We start from the raw sequence: 18,414 nt of genomic DNA on the forward strand, positions 1-18,414 counted from the left end.
CGGATGGGCAAAATTTGGCAGAGTCCAGATACGCTTGTATCCGCTCGAATTCGCAAGCAAAATGTGGTTTTCGAACGTTCGCCTGACGAATGATGAGCATTATTATGCTAACCGTGTAACGAGCGGAGAAAGTAACGAATGAAAGCGAATGCGTACAGTCCATCCAACGGATGCTGAGCGGACAAAGCGAATGAGCAGCGAATGCCCAACATATGCAGAGCGATACTGCGGCAATCACGTGACGGATCTCGGATGACGCACACTTTACCAAATCATTTTGAGCAGTGACAGTGTCAAGTAATGTTGTCTCTCTTTAAAAAAGTAGAGTGAAAATGTTCACTCATGAAGGAGTAAATAACAAAAAAGAGTGAGTTTCGAGTGAAATTGGAGTGACTTTGGAGTAAAAATGTTCATTTTCACTAATTTTGGAGTGACCTCAGGGATCACTCGAAGATTTTGGAGTGATCCCTGAGGTCACTCCAAAATTAGTGAAAAATGAACATTTTTACTCCAAAGTCACTTGATTTTCACTCGAAACTAACTCTTTTCTGTTATTTACTCCTTCAAGATTGAACGTTTTCACTCTTCTTTTTTTAGATAGTTGTGACTGTGAAAATGGCCCCAAAAAGAAGGAAGCAGAAGTAACCACCAAGTACTCCTGATGTCACTCATTCAAGATTCCCCTAAAAGTGCACTTCCTTCTGCTGATCACGTGACGATGATGTTGGTAGTCCAACATCCTCCATTGCGTTTGGTGCCTCCAACCGGAGTCGAACTTTCACAATTCCCAATTTCCATTCAGAGATTCCCATTTACTATAGGTTGACTTTTGTAGCAGTGGTTTAGAATAATGTTCTCTTATTACTTAATGTCAGAATGAAATGTCATGGGGGGGGGGGGTGGCATAGTGGATCCGACTCCCGAACCGAGGACCCGGGTTCGAATCCCGCCCAGTGCTTACATCCTTGGACAAGATTTTTTTTACCCATGATGTCCTTCTCGACCCAGGTGTATAAATGGGTACCTGGCAACGCTGGGGTAATAATAATGGCAGGGCCCTCTGGTAGAGCAGTGACAACACGGAAGAGGCTATACCCTGAGCAAATAAGACCCTTTTTTATTATTATTGTTATCATTATCATTATTATTATTATTATTATGTGTGCTATATGTGAATATCTATTTTTTATCTACGTTTGATTAACGTGTGTTGCTGTGCTGATTTCCTGGGCGAATTTGGACGGACGGCGGACGAATGAGAAACGAATGCATAGCGACCAAAACTTTCAATCAGCGGATGCTAAGCGAACACAGAGCGGATTGTCATTCCGTTCGTCATCCGCTCAAGATTTTGGACATGTCCAAAATCAAAATTTTGCTCCGGCGGATCTCTGCGAATCTCTGCGAACAGCTAGCGGATACAACGAGCGTCAAGCGGGTCACGAACGACGAGCAACGGATGTGAGCTTATCTCCAAATTTTCGGATCCGCTGGGCATTCGTTGGCTCGATCCGCTCTAGTGTGACGGTATACGATTACGAATCACTATACGATTAGTGTATCTCCACTCATCGCTATAATTACCGTAGATTATAGAAAACGTTCTCGAGACATTTATAGAACAGTGTAAAATGTAAATTCACACGCAAACTGTCATATTGATATTCAGGGCTCTGAACTGTAAGCTTCTTCCCCCCCCCCCCCCACCCCCGGCCTCGGGCAATCACTGATTATGTCGAGCCCTGTTCATGTACTGTACACATACGCGAGCGCGCACACACACATACATCCCCCTCCACACACACACACACGCATATATTGATGTATTGTACGTGATAATCTATGTATGTAGGCCTTTATGAAAATTTACATGTATCTGCTCACACTGAAATAAACTGAGGATAAAATTGCACTTCAAGAGGGTAACGAAGACTCAAGTTTTGTTTATAAGACTTACCAAGGAATAGCTCATAAGGACTAATGTATTAAACCTAGCCCCACGCAGAAGCTGGAAATGTTTTCCTTTGGTTTCGATAAGCTAAGAACAAAGCTACATTTAAAACAATGTTATAATCAGTAGGCCTACTCGACCTCAACCAGTTGCAAATTTCAGGATTTAATAGATATGACGCTATGGTATGAAGTAATAATTTGTACCTTTTGTGACCCCCCCCCCCCCCCCCGCCACCTTCTGACCGCTTGCTTGTAGCGTGGACCTTTCACAAGAACTTTGTAGGGGTCCTGATCGTTGTTGGATATCCAAAGAGGCAGAAGAGGTTGGTTGCGCCCCGGTGCAATGGGTGACCTTCCGTCCCCGACGATCGTGGATAACTGGTACACGTACACGTGTGAAACATTGGGCCAATCAGGATGCCCACACGTGTCAGTGTCTAATCATACTACCTAGACCTTCGAAAATAAATTTATTGACATACAGGCGGGAGAATTTGTATGTAAAATATTTGAGGTAGGCCTACATGAAACTCTTTTCCCTGTATGCGCTTGTATATATTTGAATAAGAATCAAGCTGTTTTACTTCATAAATGTATGGTTTCGTCCTTTTAAATTTCGTATTGACTGGCCTATTTCAAAAGCAGCCTTCATCCAAACAACAAGTTTTATTTTTTACTTCGCTACGCAGTTTCAGCAACCCTCGCGAGGCGAGGAGAGTGATGGCCAATCATCAGCATGTTGATGCATGCGCATGCATCGCATGTACATATACATGTGTGTAGTACTAGTAACTTCCGCTAGACCTAGGATTGACTTCCATCCCGCATACGGCAGCTCCCAGAGAATTCGACCTTTGCCAGTTTTCTGCATGATAACTATCAACGCAAGAACAATGAAGGCCCTAGCTCTTCTATCGGTGGCATTAGTAGCTTTAGTCTACTTGCTGATGCCGGCAGATGCCAAAAAGAGTTCAGAATCTTCGAAGAAAGGACCACTGGTCACCGAGAAGGTACTAACAGTCACACTGTGTGCAAATACTAATCGTTTGTTGCGTAGTCCCACATTATGCCATTGATGTTGTAAAATTGTTGCAGCTGTTACGTTGTATTCCTAACGTTGTAACTTGGCCCAGTTTCATAAAGCTGTTCGTAAATTTACAAACCTGCTGAATTATGGAAATTCTGGTAAGTATAGCACATTAGAACTGATCACCAGTCGTTCTTAATTCGTTCATAACTTTACGAACAGCGTTAATTCCTTTATGTGTGAAACACCCCCTGCCCTGGATATGGGACATGAAAAGAGTTAAAACGACTCGACGAGAGCATGGGAGGAGACAAACTACCCCCTCAAATATGTTCAACGAAAGGTTTCTCAGACCTATTTATGCACTTTGAATGACAGAAGAGCTGAGACAATTGTACATCGCCTCAGGATGGGAAATTTAGGTTTAAAATTTAAATGACAATTTGTTTCAAATAAACCAACATGTGTCGTGTATGTGTGAATATTGTAACGTCCCAGAAACATACAGTTGATCATTTTCTTATATTCTGCCCCAGATATATAATACCCAGATCTATGATGTTAGCTGAAACAAAAATTCATGAGAACAGCATTCAAAGCTTATTAATTTCAACTAACCCAGTATACCAAAGAGCTCTTGTGTTATATGTTAAAAGATCACAAAGATTTTAGATTTTTAATGCATGTTATAATGAGTGTACATAGTTTGCACTAATTCTGCCTCGAGGTATTCTGAAGAGGCAATTCATGTGCACCACAGCCCAGAGATTGCTTACTTTACTCAAAAATTTATATGTGATTACTATATGTGACCGTGCACCTCAAAACGAACATAAAGTCGCACACATTGATTTTGCGTGAGGACTTCAAATAAGTGAAATGGGTCAATCTAGCCGAACTTGACTTTTTCATATTTTCTGAAAGAGCGGGTCTTCTTTTACATTATGCTAAAATTTGGTATCATAAAACGGGCAGGAAGGTTTTTTTTTTTTTTTTTAGCAGTTTATCTCGAACATTTTTGGTAGAATAGTGTGATTAGGTGTGTCTTTAGAATCCCTTTTTCATTTTTGAAAAACCTTGTCCACACTCTTTACTTTCAACTCTAATAACTTTTGAAAGGATAGTGCTACTGCTTTGAAAGTTGGCATTAATTATGGACAGAATGTGTTAATGAGGCATGCTTAATTTCAGTTTAATCTGATAATCCCTTCATTGTTGTTACTCTGGTGGTTTACTTCCTTTTTTTTTGTCCCATTCATCGCACAGTCAGCACGGTTTGGTAAATATTAAGCGCTTGAATAGACACTGTACTTCAGAGCCTCTTTTCTCAGTTCACACTTTTCCTGAGTTTGTGCTTTCTTTCCAATATTTAGATAGGTTAGGAGAGTCCATTTGATTTGAGTTATACATCATTTTAAAGCTTAAAGTCTGCTCTTTCAGAATATGGTCTTAACTAAAAATTCTTGTCTGGCGACTCTTTGTTTGTTTTGAGGTGCAGGGTCACATATATATTTGCATCTGATTAATATTGCTTGTTTGTTTTGCGTGGCTTTGAATCGGACTAATTGAATTGAGGTTCCTGTGTTGGTAAGCATCGGACTTTACTGCCTGCTTATCGGAGGGGCCGAGGCCGTTAATAACAGCTGAGAAGTCTGCTTTCAAGAGGCAATGAGCCGGATTGGCCAGAAGATATGATACTTTTAAAGCAGGCAAATAGACGTACGCGTACCAACAGCTGACCAAGGATACTCATTATAATATTTTCTTTTTTTGTGTGAAAGAAAAAAAGAATGATAAAAGGAAAAGAAATTTATAGAGCAGTGTTTGGCGTAAATATTCTAAAGAGAATGGAAAACGCCACTAAACACAAAACAACAACAACAACAACATGCAGATGCGCACATGCACCTAACAATTTGTGAACAATGATGTGATCCTGTGAATAGTATGTGTATATTACTGTTTGAAAAAGTACCTTTTTGGCTTTACCATTGATAGTGTGAAAAAAAAGTGGTATGGAGGCAATACCGGATTCTACTAGACCATGAAGGCAGAGCCTCTTCTTTCTTTTGAACTTTATTGTCTAAGACTAGGGTGTCTATATGAGACCCTGCATCGCAAAACCAACGAAAAGTCGCCAGACGTGGATTTTTAGTTAAGGGCAGATTCTGAAAGAGCAGATGTTAAGCTTTAAAATGATTTATAACTCAATTCAAATGGACTCCCCTAAACTATCTAAATACTGGAAAGAAAGCACACACTCTGGAAAAGTGCGAACTGAGAAAAGAGGCTCTGAAGTACAGGGTCTATTCAAGCGCTTAATCTTTTACCAAGCACTGCTAGCTGTGTGATGCAAGGGTCAAAACACAGAATGTCAACCACCGGAGCAACAACAATGGAGGGATTGTCAGATTAAATTGAAATTGAGCATGTTCTACTAACACATTCTGTCCATGATTAATGCCAACTTTCAAAGCAGCGGCATTATCTTTTCAGAAGTTATTAGACTTGAAAGTGAAGAGTGTACAAAGGATTTCAAAAAATGAAAAGGGGCTTCTAATACATACCCGATCATTCTAATCTTCCGGAAAAAAAGGGTTGTAGATGTAGAAAAATTGCTGAAAACACACTTTCCCATTCATGTTATGATCCCAAACTACAGAATAATGTAGAAGAAAGATAATTCTTTAAGAAAATATGAACAACTCAAGATTGACTTAGTTGACTCATTTCACCTGTTTTGAGTCCTCATGTAAAATCAAAGGGTGCGACTTTTTGTTTGTTTTGTGATGCAAGGTCACATATAGAATCTGCTACTTAGTCTAGACCAAGAGCAGAAAGTCTAGAGATCTAGATAGTGTCTAATTAATGTTAGAACTCTGAACTCTTCATGTGTCATGGTGTAAACACCCTGTGCTGTGTGCTACTTTGGGACAGCAACGTAGCAATGCTTTGGGATAACAATGTTTTTCAAATGTAATTATTTAACTTTTCTTTAAGTCTTTGTATCGTGGACATGAAATGAGCAAAGTTGTAGAGAAAATGCCAAGCTTTGCTTTATTTGATGTAAATTGTACGTGACAAGTATAGAGTATATTACTTTTGCACATGAAACAGTCACAGAAACTTCAAATTTACTCTCAAATCCAGTGGCCAATACCGCTTGTTAGTCGATCACCATAGAAAGTGCAAACTACAAGTGTACATGTCACTGATGTAGAGAATGGCGAGAAACGTTTTATTACTCGTAATTAGTACCATATATGGCATTTGGCACTTTATCGATCGGTTTAGGCAGGTTGGTGTGTTTCAGCAGCAAATGCGAACTCGACACTCGGTCGAGTGAGTCAAGCGTGTGAATGTGGCACATAAAGAATTAAGACTACCCAAGAGATTGCAAATTAATGCTTTGCAACAACAAGATAGTTTCGCCTGCTGCAATACTGGCAGTAAATTTAGATCTCCATTTTGCTGTCAGATCATGGTCTCCTATGCACTGCCCGCCTCATGCCAGCCTGACCAGACTGCAGACACCATGCTCAGAAGTGGCAGCAAACAGTGCTGTGTAGTAACAGTGCTAAGAATAGTAAAACTTGTGCCACAGTATGGATTTGCCATAACGTGAAAAAAAAAAAAAAAAAAAAACTCAGGCTAGACCAGTGACCTTGACCTGTACATCCTGTAAAGGACAAGTTCACCTTCATGATACATTGAGTGAATGCAGCAATACTAGTGGAACACATCAGTGAGAGTTTGGGGAAAATCCGACAATTCGTTCCAAAGTTGGGAATTCTTTCAGTTTCTGTGCAGTCTCTCCGGGATGAGAAGACTTCTACAGTGTATGATGCCACATGCATACAATGATATAAGGAAAATAAAAAGAGAATTTCACAAAACTTTACTTTTTGAATAAAGTGCACATTTCTTCGACTTGTTACGGATGTATGTTAAGGGTATTATTATTCCCCCTGCCTTCTGAAAGAGAGAAGTCGAGTGTTCTTTTGTTATGCGAGAAAAGTGAAAATATGTTGAATTTTCTTCATTCTTTCATTACATGTATATCTTTGTACACATGTGACATCACAAGCAATAGTAGTCTTCTCATCCAGCCGTGACTGAGCAGAAAGTTCAAAAATCCATAACTTTTGAACGGAATTTCCGATTTTCCTCAAACTCTCACTGATGTGTTCTACTAATATTGCTGCATTCAATCAACCCACATGTCTATGAAGGTGAACTTGTCCTTTAAATGAAATTGAATAACACAGGATTAATATGTGGAGTGTAGTGAGTACTCTGTAATCATACTCAAGAAAAAAATTGAACAAGAAACAACAATAACAACGAAACTCCAAACAATGATTGCAAGCGCTTAAAGTATTACTTTTTGAATGTAATTATAGTGAGTCCAGTCTTTAAATTCACCAAACTGCAAAAGATATATTGGAAAAGTGACAAATTCAAATACCGGTCAGGGTGCTACATAAGCACTTGCCCGATTGCCTGGGGCAAGTGAAAAATCAAAGTCGGGCAAGTGTTTTGGAACAATGAGAAAAAATGCTTGCCCGAATTGAGCGAGCAAAAAGTTTTAAAGCCATCTTTACTTCTCACCACTTACGTGAAAAAGTCCCATCAATCCAACACCAACACTCTATCCAACCAAGTTTGTTCCTCCCCATATGTGCTGTTTATTCAAATGATTGGGTTTCATCAAGCCCTTGGCTTTACAAGAGATTTCTTATATCTTTAGATTTTTTTTTTTTCGGGCTAGTATAATTCATGTTCGGGCAAGTGTTCTGCAACAGTTTGAAAATTTGCTTGCCTGACCGGGCAAGTGGTAACAAAAAGTTATGTAGCACCCTGCCGGTATAACTTGAAACCCTATGATGATGATGATGATTCACAGCATTTGTATGGCACCATAAAGATGTATACAGGCTGTACATCTGTTTTGAAAGTTCATTCAACGAATCATCATGTATGGGGTGTTATGTCAAGTACATTGTAGAGGTTACCATTTAGAAACTCTTTCAAGAATTCAATTCATTCACCCTGCTAAATTTCAACATAATCAGTACAGGTTTTTTATATTTCTCATAGAAACCAAGACCCACCCTTTAAATTTACACTAAATTCCAGTTCATATTAGCGCCTCTCACTCTGGTTCTCAGCTGACGAAATAGAGCTTGAGGAGGAAGAACAGCTCTTGCCTTGTTCTGTTGTACATGTATCTCTTTGTCCACAATTCAATGTATTTTAAAAGCTGTGACCTTAGAGATTAAACTTAAACATCTGTTTCTTGTAGAGGATTAATGTTTTGATATTACATGTATTAAAGATCTTATCAAAACAATATTCTTAGGATCAGCTTGAGTGTTTGTGAAGACTTAAATGAAGGAATGGATTTCATGTTATAGATTATCATGCTACCGTAGTTGCTGCACAACAACTTTCCACTTGGCTAAAAATTACCCACAAGTTTTTGCTTGATCACTGGAAATGACATGAGAAATTGGCCACTCTTCATGTCACTTCGAGCATGGACCTATATTTTTGTATCCAGTGAGCAGGCAAAAACTTTACTTTGTCTGTGTTATGAGCTTATTTGTGTATATCATCTAAATTGACTCTGTGATATAACATACATACATGTATATATATATTTTTTTTTTCACACTGGTGAGAGACAAGTATTTTGTATTCTTAACATAAGTCCACAACTTGTTTAAAGTGCAGTTGTATTAGTCATCACTGAACCAGTGTAATTTGAATTTATGTGACCAAGGTTACAGTGCACCACAGTATGAGAAGCAAGTTTAGAGAAGTACTCTATTTGTATTTACCACTGTCAATTCCCCCCCCCCCCCCCCCATACACACACCCAGCAAAAGCTAAAAGATTTTGATTCAAAACGTAGACTTGTGTAACATCATAATTATTGTATTATATTCATTTTGGAACAGGTTTTCTTCGATGTAACGATCGGAAAAGAGGAAGTGGGAAGGATTGTTATTGGTCTGTTTGGGAAGACAGTACCAAAGACGACAAAGAACTTTGCAGCTCTTGCAACTCATGAGGTAAGTTTTGCCAGGCAGGACACTTTAGAGACAATAATAATTATGATATTGGTAATAATGATGATGATGATAATAATAATAGTAATAATAATAATTATTATTATTATTCACAATTATAGAGCGCATAATAATTAAGATAAATTCTATGCGATTCACATAACATATACAAGTCACCACTGCCTTAACAGATAGATCCTCATTCTTTTGCCATACCAAATCTTTTCATAGGATTGTAATAACTGCTACTGTATGTGTGTCTTACATTATTTCATTTTGGCTGGCCTCGTAAATATGCATGCATTGTTGTAACTTGTGCCAGTTAGATTTGTCTTTAGATTTTGTTTGTTTGCCACACAGTAATAGGGAGATACACTGTATACAGATGATTTTAGTAAAAATCCTACATGTTACAGCCAAAACATGCAGCGTGAGAAACAAGCCACCATAAGAAATTCTTTTATCATTCTGTTGTTATTTTTTGTAAATTTCTGTAATTTTATAGCTGACACACAAATAGGCCTCAAAGATTTCTTAACTTCTTCAAAGAAAAGTATTAACATGGCCATAATGTGGAAAACAATTGATTTTAAAAATTAATAAGATTCAACTTCATGCAGATACAGTATTATGGAAGTGATTGATATGATTTGATGTCTGAATACAAAAAGTTTCAGGATCTACTTGATCTTTAAAGAAGTTATGGAAACAGTAGGCCTGTGTTGTATTGGAAAACAATACTTCATGTGAACCAGTTTTCAGTTATATTGAGATTTTTATTGTCTTTTTTTTGGTTGTTTTTTGTTGTTTTTTTGATTGATTTTACTTTGGGTACAGTACCTCTATACAATGCATGTTTGCACTTGGGAAGTGTGGTGTTTGTGCTGAAATATGTCTGCGACATGCACATGTCCAAGTAGATAATTTGAGTAACTCTTTTATCATAGCAAGATCAATAGCTATGGGAAGAGTGCCATATGCTTGACATGTGATTGGATTCACACTCCTTGTATTGGCAGGCTGGGACTGGTGTTCCAGTAGGTATGCTCATGGCATTGGTCCACTCATATGCTTTTATGTCTGTCATGGAGGAGGTTTGAAGTTGTGATGAGTGCTCAGGTGGAAGCCACTCAAGATATGCAAGATTATACTCTCCTGGACATGATGTGTTGCCTCATATCACATAACACCATGGTAGTTAAAAAAAAAAAGAAGCTTATTGAAGCATCTTTAATCCACTAAGCACACAGATGCTCTTGTTCCCACTGAGCACAAAACTGTGTCTAGTTTTAATACTCTTTTACTCCTTTTGCAGTCAGGTACTGATGATGATGTATCAGCAAAAAAAAAAAAACAACTTATTATTATGTGCCCATAAGTTTGCAACAGCTATGTGTATCTATCAGCTTAATAGGTACATGTACATGTATTTATACAGGTGTAGATGCAGATTCTTCTCAGCAGCATGATGGAGTTACTTTGAGGCCTCCTTTGTCCCAATTTAGCACTTATTTCTCATCTGCCGGCATTTAATTTGCAACGCTCTGCCACATTTTACGTTTTATCCTCATTTTTCCCCACTCCTGTTTCAAATTGTGCAGAAAGGATTTGGCTACAAAGGAAGCAAGTTCCATCGCGTCATTAAGGACTTCATGATCCAGGGTGGGGACTTCACTCGTGGAGATGGCACTGGAGGTATGTATGAAATTTGCAAATGACAAGGCAGTCTTCTTTATTTCTTCTTCCACAGAGCGTTTTGCTCATCAGTTACTGGCTAGAAGCAGATATCTTTTTTTCTTTTTTTTTCCTGCCAATCACCCAGTGAAGTGTATAGTATCATGATTCGATGTATCTAGTTTGTTACATTGACTATTTGGTCAGTGTCATCCACTTAGGCTCGACTGTGTGAAGGAACTGAGCTCAGAGCTTAGTTTTCGTGTGACACCATATCCCGATGCACATCTGTGTTGTGCGGCTTTAATGTGTGTCCAGCCAATGTCCTATGACAGTCTGTAGAGCATCTGATGATTAGGACAGTCATCAGACAGGTTAAAGGGATGGTACAGTATTGGTGGAGATTAGGATTGGGCTATTGTAAGATATCAAGAAACCACTTGTGAAAGAGAACAGAGCGCACCATTCTATGAGGAAGTAAAATTTATTTGATGAAAATAGGTTTTGGAATAGCTGAGACATCCCAAAACAAAGTAAAACAAAGCGATCGTAATAAAAGGTGGGTCCCACCTTTTATTAGGATTGCTCTGTTTTGGTTGTGTCAGCCATTTCAAAACCAATTTTCACCAAATAAACATTGAATTCCTCTTAGATTTACATGCTCTTTCATATTTCATAAGAGGTTTCTCATTATCGCACCCATAAATGATAGTAACCTAAAATTAGGTCTCACCCAAAGCTATATGATCCCTTTAACGTGAGTGGAGGTTCTAGGGCTCTTTTGGCAGTGGTATTACCCTTTGTGAGCCTTGGTCCGAGTCTCAAGTGTGTCGGCTAAGATTTAATCAGAACTCATCAGAACACTGACATTTTGCCATTTGGGGGATAAGATGAGCCTTTGTCAGTCAGTGGGGTGAGGGGCAAAGCACAACCTTCTTGCGTGCTCCAAATACTTGACAGGAGAGAATGAAGGCTTTGAAACAAAGGAAAAGGGATGGAGGCATAGCCAACATTCTCCAGCTTCTGATTTTCTGAAGGCCCTAGATATTATCAAGTTGAACTGAGATATGTCAAATTGAAGTTTGATCAGATGGTAAGTGTAGCAAGAAATTCAGCGAGATGGTTAGAAACACAAATGTCAAGAGAGAATACCACTTTATAATGGCAAAATATTTCACAAAGGACACAAATGGCAAAATATTTCAGAATAGGCTACTAGATCGATGGCGCATTACAAATGCTGTACTTTGTCAGCTCTAAGATCTGTATTTTCTACGACTGACGATAAGTCTGGTTCTGCTATGAGATACACTGTAAATAATACGCTTCAACACTCTGTGAGTTTTCTGAACAAAAAATGCAGCTTCTTATGCTATTCATTTTTCCAACAAAACTCCATTAACAAAAAAATATATATGTTTACAATACTTTCCCACAAAAAAAAACCCTAGTACGATTTCGTTCGTATTTACGCAAAAAAAATATTGAAACGTTCGGAAACAATTCAATGAGATAATAACGTTCAGGAGCAGATCAATTAAATAATTATACTAATAAATCTTAGACTCATAAACACATCCTAGAGCCATGTAAACACATGCTAGACTAATCTTATAAACCCAGGTGTAACCGAATACCTGTGGTTCAATACTTTACTGTGCGCACGTGTGGTTTTTCTTTATATTGTCCAAGGGGGATGGGGGTGAAGCGGGTGAGCAGATAGTCTGTGAGGTATTGCCGAGGTTGCCAAGATAATCGCGATGTCGAGGATGTCGTCCGGCTGGCGGGAATTGTCGTCCTGTCGACAGAGATGCCATAGCGTGCACCCTAGGACTACCAAGGTACGGGAATTCTGTCCGGGTAGCGGGAATTGCCCTCACGCTAACCGAGATGCCGTGAAGGTAATGGTGGTGCCGTCAATATGATGCCGTCGAGTTACCTGACGGTGACGCCGTCGATGTAGTGATGATTCCGTCGAGCGTATTTGCTATGCCGTCGAGCCCAGCTCGTCGGTGTCGATCTATATGGGGATATTATAACCACCTCTCATAACATTATATATTCACAGGGTACATGTAATATCAATCATGAACCACAGTTCAATATTTCCTTACACCTAAACAACAATGCTCCTGTATACTTCCGCCATCAAACCGACCTATACATGTATATACATACTACATAAATAAACCATCGCCATGTATATAATCATAACTCACTTAACATATAAATGGGACAGATCATCTCATATAAAATATCTCACATTCAAAAACCAACTAAAACTGTATTCTCTTAACATATTATCCATTTCTCATTTACATCCTTCAGCAACCAAAATTACATTGTAACTTATCACTTACCAAACTTCTAACTTCATTCCCTTTAATTATAAACAACAGAACCTGGATTGTATTTTCCTGAGAAAACCATAGAAAAACAAAATACGCTGTATCCACAACTATCGCTGTAAATTTAACCATTCCAAATGTAACATTCACCTGCTGACTTGGCCTGTCTTCCTGCCAAACTACAACAAATCCTATTTCACTCATATACAACCTGTCCAATCTGACATACATTATAATCTATACTCTCGCATAATTAATCCACATATTATCGTGAACCAGTGAACATAACATAAATCTCTATATACAAAAAAAAAAATATCACAATAATGACAAACTCAGAATATTACAAAAACAAATTAATACATCTACAAAACTACTTACGTCTGATGTGGTGTTCAGACCCTGAAGTAATGGTGAGGAGGAGACTTTAGCTGTTGTCAGTGCCTGCAGCATGTCTTGCGCGTGCCCTGCCCTTATGCGTGGGGCTGCTGTGCCATGACTCTCCTGCCTGAAATGCAACACTGCGTTGTAGGCCGATCAGCTACCTCTCTACTCCTATCACCTCCCTTCCTAAATTAGCTATTCCACAATGACTCCACTGAGCCTCCCTCTTTCGTCCACACTGTCCTTTCTCCCTAACCACTTCTCTCCACCTGGTTGCCCGATTCTGAATTTCTATGCTGTTTACTCCTGCTGTCCCCATTTCCCACCTGGTGGCTTGCCTGAACAAAGTAATCTCACACATTCCACACTCGCACTCTCAGTCACATCAGGCGTTTTCACATCAGCCCGATGTTTCAAAATAGCGCGCTATTTTCTGACTTGGGAAATTAAGCCAATCACGAAATAGCGCGCTATTTGATAATGTGAAGACAAATTAGCGCACTACTTGTATCGCTCTGATCGAGAAAATTTCTCAAGTCCAACACGGGAAATTTGTGAAATAGCGGGATAGTAGCGCGCTACTTGATAATGTGAAAACGACTCGAGAAATTAGCGCGATGCATCCCATCATGCCACCGTGTGTGACCCGATCAATCGAGGCAAACTGCACACAAATCATGAGGAATTTTTGAGAGGGTACACACATTACTGATGCTGTTTGCACATACTCAGCTGTCGAACTAGCTCCAAAAAAATGCGGGCTAATTCTCTTCGGGCTGATGTGAATAAGAAATGAAATAGCGCTCTAATTTGCAATTAATATCTCGAGCTTGGATTTTTATCAGGCTGATGTGAAAACGCCTATTGTGACATACTTATTATTGTAATTTGGAACTCTTGGGAGTGCATGATTTATATGATCCCATATGAAATTCTCAATCTATATACATTGTATAATTATATTGAATAACTATGTTATCAAAATGTAACGATTACCGCTTTTGCCGTATTTGTTCTTCAACTCTTTCTTTGAAGGGAAGAGCATTTATGGGGACAGGTTTGATGACGAAAACTTTAAGCTGAGCCACTACGGACCCGGCTGGCTGAGTATGGCCAATGCTGGCAAGAATACAAATGGATCGCAGTTCTTTATTACGACCATCAAGACCTCTTGGCTGGATGGGAAACATGTCGTCTTTGGGAAAGTTCTTGAGGGAATGGTGAGAGAGCTGTCCACATTTCTCCAGTTTAGTTTACAAGCAGTATTTGTTGTAACTGTAGCGGGGACAAAATACCCTTCCAAGTAAGCTCTTCTGTGTTATAAGAAGAACTTTATTCAATATAATAGAGTAAATCAAAATGGCAAGCTGGCATCATGGTCATTGAGATGGGACCAAAACTGAAGAAGGCATGGTACTCCAAAGGGTCTTTGACATACAAATGCGTGTTGACTTGTGTTGATTCATGATACCCTCGACATCACTTTTGCAGTGAAACAAATATCTAGAAACATTCCATATTATATTTTTATGCCTCCGCCACGAAGTGGTGCCGGAGGCATTATGTTTTCGGGTTGTCCGTCCGTCCGTCCGTCCGCTTTCGTTTACGCGATAACTTGAGTAATATTTACTGGAATTTTACCAAACTTGGTCCAAGTATGAAGTATGATGGGGCAAATATTTGAGTAGATTTTGGGTGAAATCGGCTAAAGGCCAAAGGTCAAAGGTCAAGGTGAAATCATGAAATTGTATCCGTTTATGCGATTACTCAAGACTGGATGTAGCAAATTTTACCAAACTTGGTCCAAGTATGAAGTATGATGGGGCAATTATTTGATTAGATTTTGAGTGAAATCGGCTAAAGGTCAAAGGTCAAGGTCAAATCATGAAATTGTATCCGTTTACGCGATAACTCAAGACTGGATGGAGCAAATTTCACCAAACTTTGTTGGAGGATGATGTATGATGGGGCAATTACTTGATTAGTTTTTCAGTGAAATCGGACAGAGGTCAAAGGTCAAATATCAAGGTCAAATCTTAAAATTTATCTGTTTACGTGATAACTCAAAACTGGATAAAGCAGCTTTCACCAAACTTGGTGCAAGTATGATGTATGATGGGACAATTAGTTGAGTAGACTTTAGTGACATTGGCAAGAGGTCAAAGGTCAAAAGATCAAGGTCAAATGCTACAAGTGTTGCAATTTCCCCCATTTCTATGCAATGCCCAAAGATATTTTCTTGAAACTTGGTGTGGACATGTACTACTGCGTAAAGATTCTCCAGAGAGAGTTTCATGTCATAAGGTCAAAGGTCAAAAGTTAGGTGAAAATGTTGCAATATCACTTTTCTCGCAAATGGTTCAATGTATCTTTGTGGAACTTGGTACATACGCATGTACTGACTGGCAGGGATTATCTAGGGAATGTAGGGGTCATGGGTCAATAGTCAGGGCATCAAAGGTCAAGGTCAACTCCTCAAAATTTAAATATTTCCCTCATATACTAGTATATGCAATGCTTGCATTATTAGTTTCAAAACTTAATACATGCATTACCTAATGGAGATTCTCTGGGAAATTTCCAGCCAGAAGGTCAAAGGTCAAAGGTTAAGGGTCAAAGGCCAGGTTTTAATGCCCCCCCCCCAAAAAAAAAAAAAGAAAATAAAAATCTATTTTGTACTGTCATTACACTCTTTCTTCATACCTTGGATATTACTCAATGCATTTATAAAAAGGTCTGTCAGAATTCAAGTAAAAATTCTCTATTCCCCAAATATGTGTACCTGCACTCTTAGAAAATGATACCACACCCAGTTCAAGACATTTCTGACAAACCTGTCATTTCAATATTTTGCCAGTTATGTGAAACTGTCATGGATCACACATTGTGAAGACATTGTACTTTACGCCTATTGGGAGAATCATGCATTATTGCGGAGGCATCAGTCGCCATAGCGACATTTCTAGTCAAATCTTTTTTCTTCTATTTTGCTTCAGATTACTTGGATACGCCTACAAATAAAAAATACCTTCCAAACCAATATTGTGGTTGTGACCTCATCTGTCAATCATTGCTGAAGTACTAATATGATTAACAATAGACATTGGAATGCACCCTCCCAAGACCGAGCATAACTTGCATGTTCCCTCACCATGTCTTTTGTTAGTCACATTAATATCACAGAAACATGCAAGTTAGGCTGAGTTGAGGAGAAGGTGCAATTTTTGCTATCACAGATAAACATATAACTCCAGTGGTGGTGGCACTATTTTATTTTCACAATAAAATGTACATGTAATACTTACATTATGACAGTGCACAGTGTATGCCATATTTTTTACCATGCATCACAAAACCAACAAAAAGTCACACCTCTTGATTTAACGTGAGGACTCAAAAAAGGTGAAATGAGTTCACCAAAATCTTGAGATTTTTATATTTTCTGAAAGAGCTATTTTTTTTCCACACTATTCCTAAGTTGGGAATCAGAAATTGAATGTGAAAGTGTGTTTTGAGATGTATTTTATTTTTTGTTACAGCCTTTTTTTTTTTTTTGGGGGGGGGGGTATAAGTAGTGAGATCAGGTATGTCTTAGGATGTCTCTTTTCATTTTTTGACAATCCTTTGCACACTCTTCACTTTCAACTCCAATAATTTTGAACGGTCAATGCTACTGCTTTGAAAGTTTGCATTTATTATGGTTAGTCAGCTTAATCTGATAATCCATTCATTGTGTTGCTTTTGGGACTTACATCCTGTTTTTGGTCCCATTCATCACACAGCTAGCATGGTTTGGCAAAGATTAAATGCTTGAATGGACCTTGTACTTTAGAGCCTCTTTTCTCAGTTCACAGTTTTCCAGAGTGCATGGTTTCCCTTCAATAATAGGTTAGGAGAGTCCATTTGAATATACAACATTTCAAAGCTTAGAGTCTGTTTTTCTAGAATCTACCCTTAAACAAAAATCCATGTCTGGCGACTTTTTGTTGGTTTTGTGCTGCAGGGTCACATTTGGCATTTGTAGATGTACTTGGGAGAATAACGCCATATGGCAGAGACATACGGTACTAGTTGGCATAGCATCATTATTTTATAGTTTTGTTACACTGTATGTGAAGACCCAAAAGAGGCTGGTGCATTCCCAGCACAACCAGTAGTCCATTTGGCTGATGACAATGCTTTTTTCTTTCTAACCATACTATTATGCAGGATGTTGTACGAAAGATTGAAAATACAAAGGTCTCGGGATCAACACCGGTAGAAGCGTGCATCATCAAGGACAGCGGAGTCATCGCAGTAGAGGAACCTTTTAATGTCGAAAAGGAGGGAGCAGATGCTTAAGTGTGATGCTGTCAGCAGACTCCTCTTTGGACCAACCCCTTTCTATTTCATTCAATCCCAACCTCGCTCCTCTCATAATGACACATGGCTTTTGTTTTTGTCACTAGATAAGTTGTAATTTCAGACAAGTTCACAGAATAGATGTAATTTCTGACAAGTTTTCCCTAAGGTGGTATTTTTTCAGAACGCTGTCACAGTGAACAAAAGAGAATCACTTTGGTCATTGTTTGTTCAGGATATCGAGATGAACCCACGGTCCCTGTAGATGTATTCAGACTTGAACAGATTACCAATATCACTGCGTCATCTCCTTTCATGCTAGGTCAGGGGTAGCAGGGACATCTTGATGATGGTACTCGAGGATATAAGATGCACACACAAACATACCTCTGTTTTACACAAGCCTCACCCTAAGCGTCGTAGCACAGCAGTAGACCTGCTATGGTTCACTGACCAAACTTGACAGCTTGGATCTGCAATAAATTGAGAGTCTGATAGAATGGCGGCCAAATCAGATTGTTGGGCCTCTTCTGAGCGTATGTGGATATGTCGTAGTGTTGTGGGGCGTGTGTGATAGGTGATTGTTGTCTAACATGTGTTGCCATTATCATTG

The 18,414-nt window shown here is 38.9% G+C and overlaps 1 protein-coding gene across 1 annotated transcript; it reads left to right on the forward strand.

The window, feature by feature from the left end:
• Positions 1-2,755: 2,755 nt before the first annotated feature.
• Positions 2,756-18,235, forward strand: LOC139741705 (peptidyl-prolyl cis-trans isomerase B-like). Its single transcript, XM_071652287.1, has 5 exons — positions 2,756-2,963; positions 8,944-9,057; positions 10,656-10,749; positions 14,496-14,680; positions 17,670-18,235. The coding sequence occupies exons 1-5, from the start codon at positions 2,823-2,825 to the stop codon at positions 17,799-17,801; spliced, it is 666 nt and encodes a 221-aa protein (XP_071508388.1). The 5' UTR covers positions 2,756-2,822; the 3' UTR covers positions 17,802-18,235.
• The last annotated feature ends 179 nt before the right edge of the window (positions 18,236-18,414 follow it).

The sequence above is a fragment of the Diadema antillarum genome, unplaced genomic scaffold (assembly GCF_040938485.1).
Source record: "Diadema antillarum isolate AM-2024a unplaced genomic scaffold, OU_Dant_1.0 seq00000946_RagTag, whole genome shotgun sequence".
NCBI classification, from domain to species: domain Eukaryota; kingdom Metazoa; phylum Echinodermata; class Echinoidea; order Diadematoida; family Diadematidae; genus Diadema; species Diadema antillarum.

Coding starts and splice junctions, on each gene's coding strand:
- LOC139741705 (XM_071652287.1), top strand. CDS start 2,823: ATGATAACTATCAACGCAAGAACAATGAAGGCCCTAGCTCTTCTATCG. Junction 9,058..10,655: donor CAGCTCTTGCAACTCATGAG/GTAAGTTTTGCC, acceptor CAAATTGTGCAG/AAAGGATTTGGCTACAAAGG. Junction 10,750..14,495: donor TCGTGGAGATGGCACTGGAG/GTATGTATGAAA, acceptor CTTTCTTTGAAG/GGAAGAGCATTTATGGGGAC.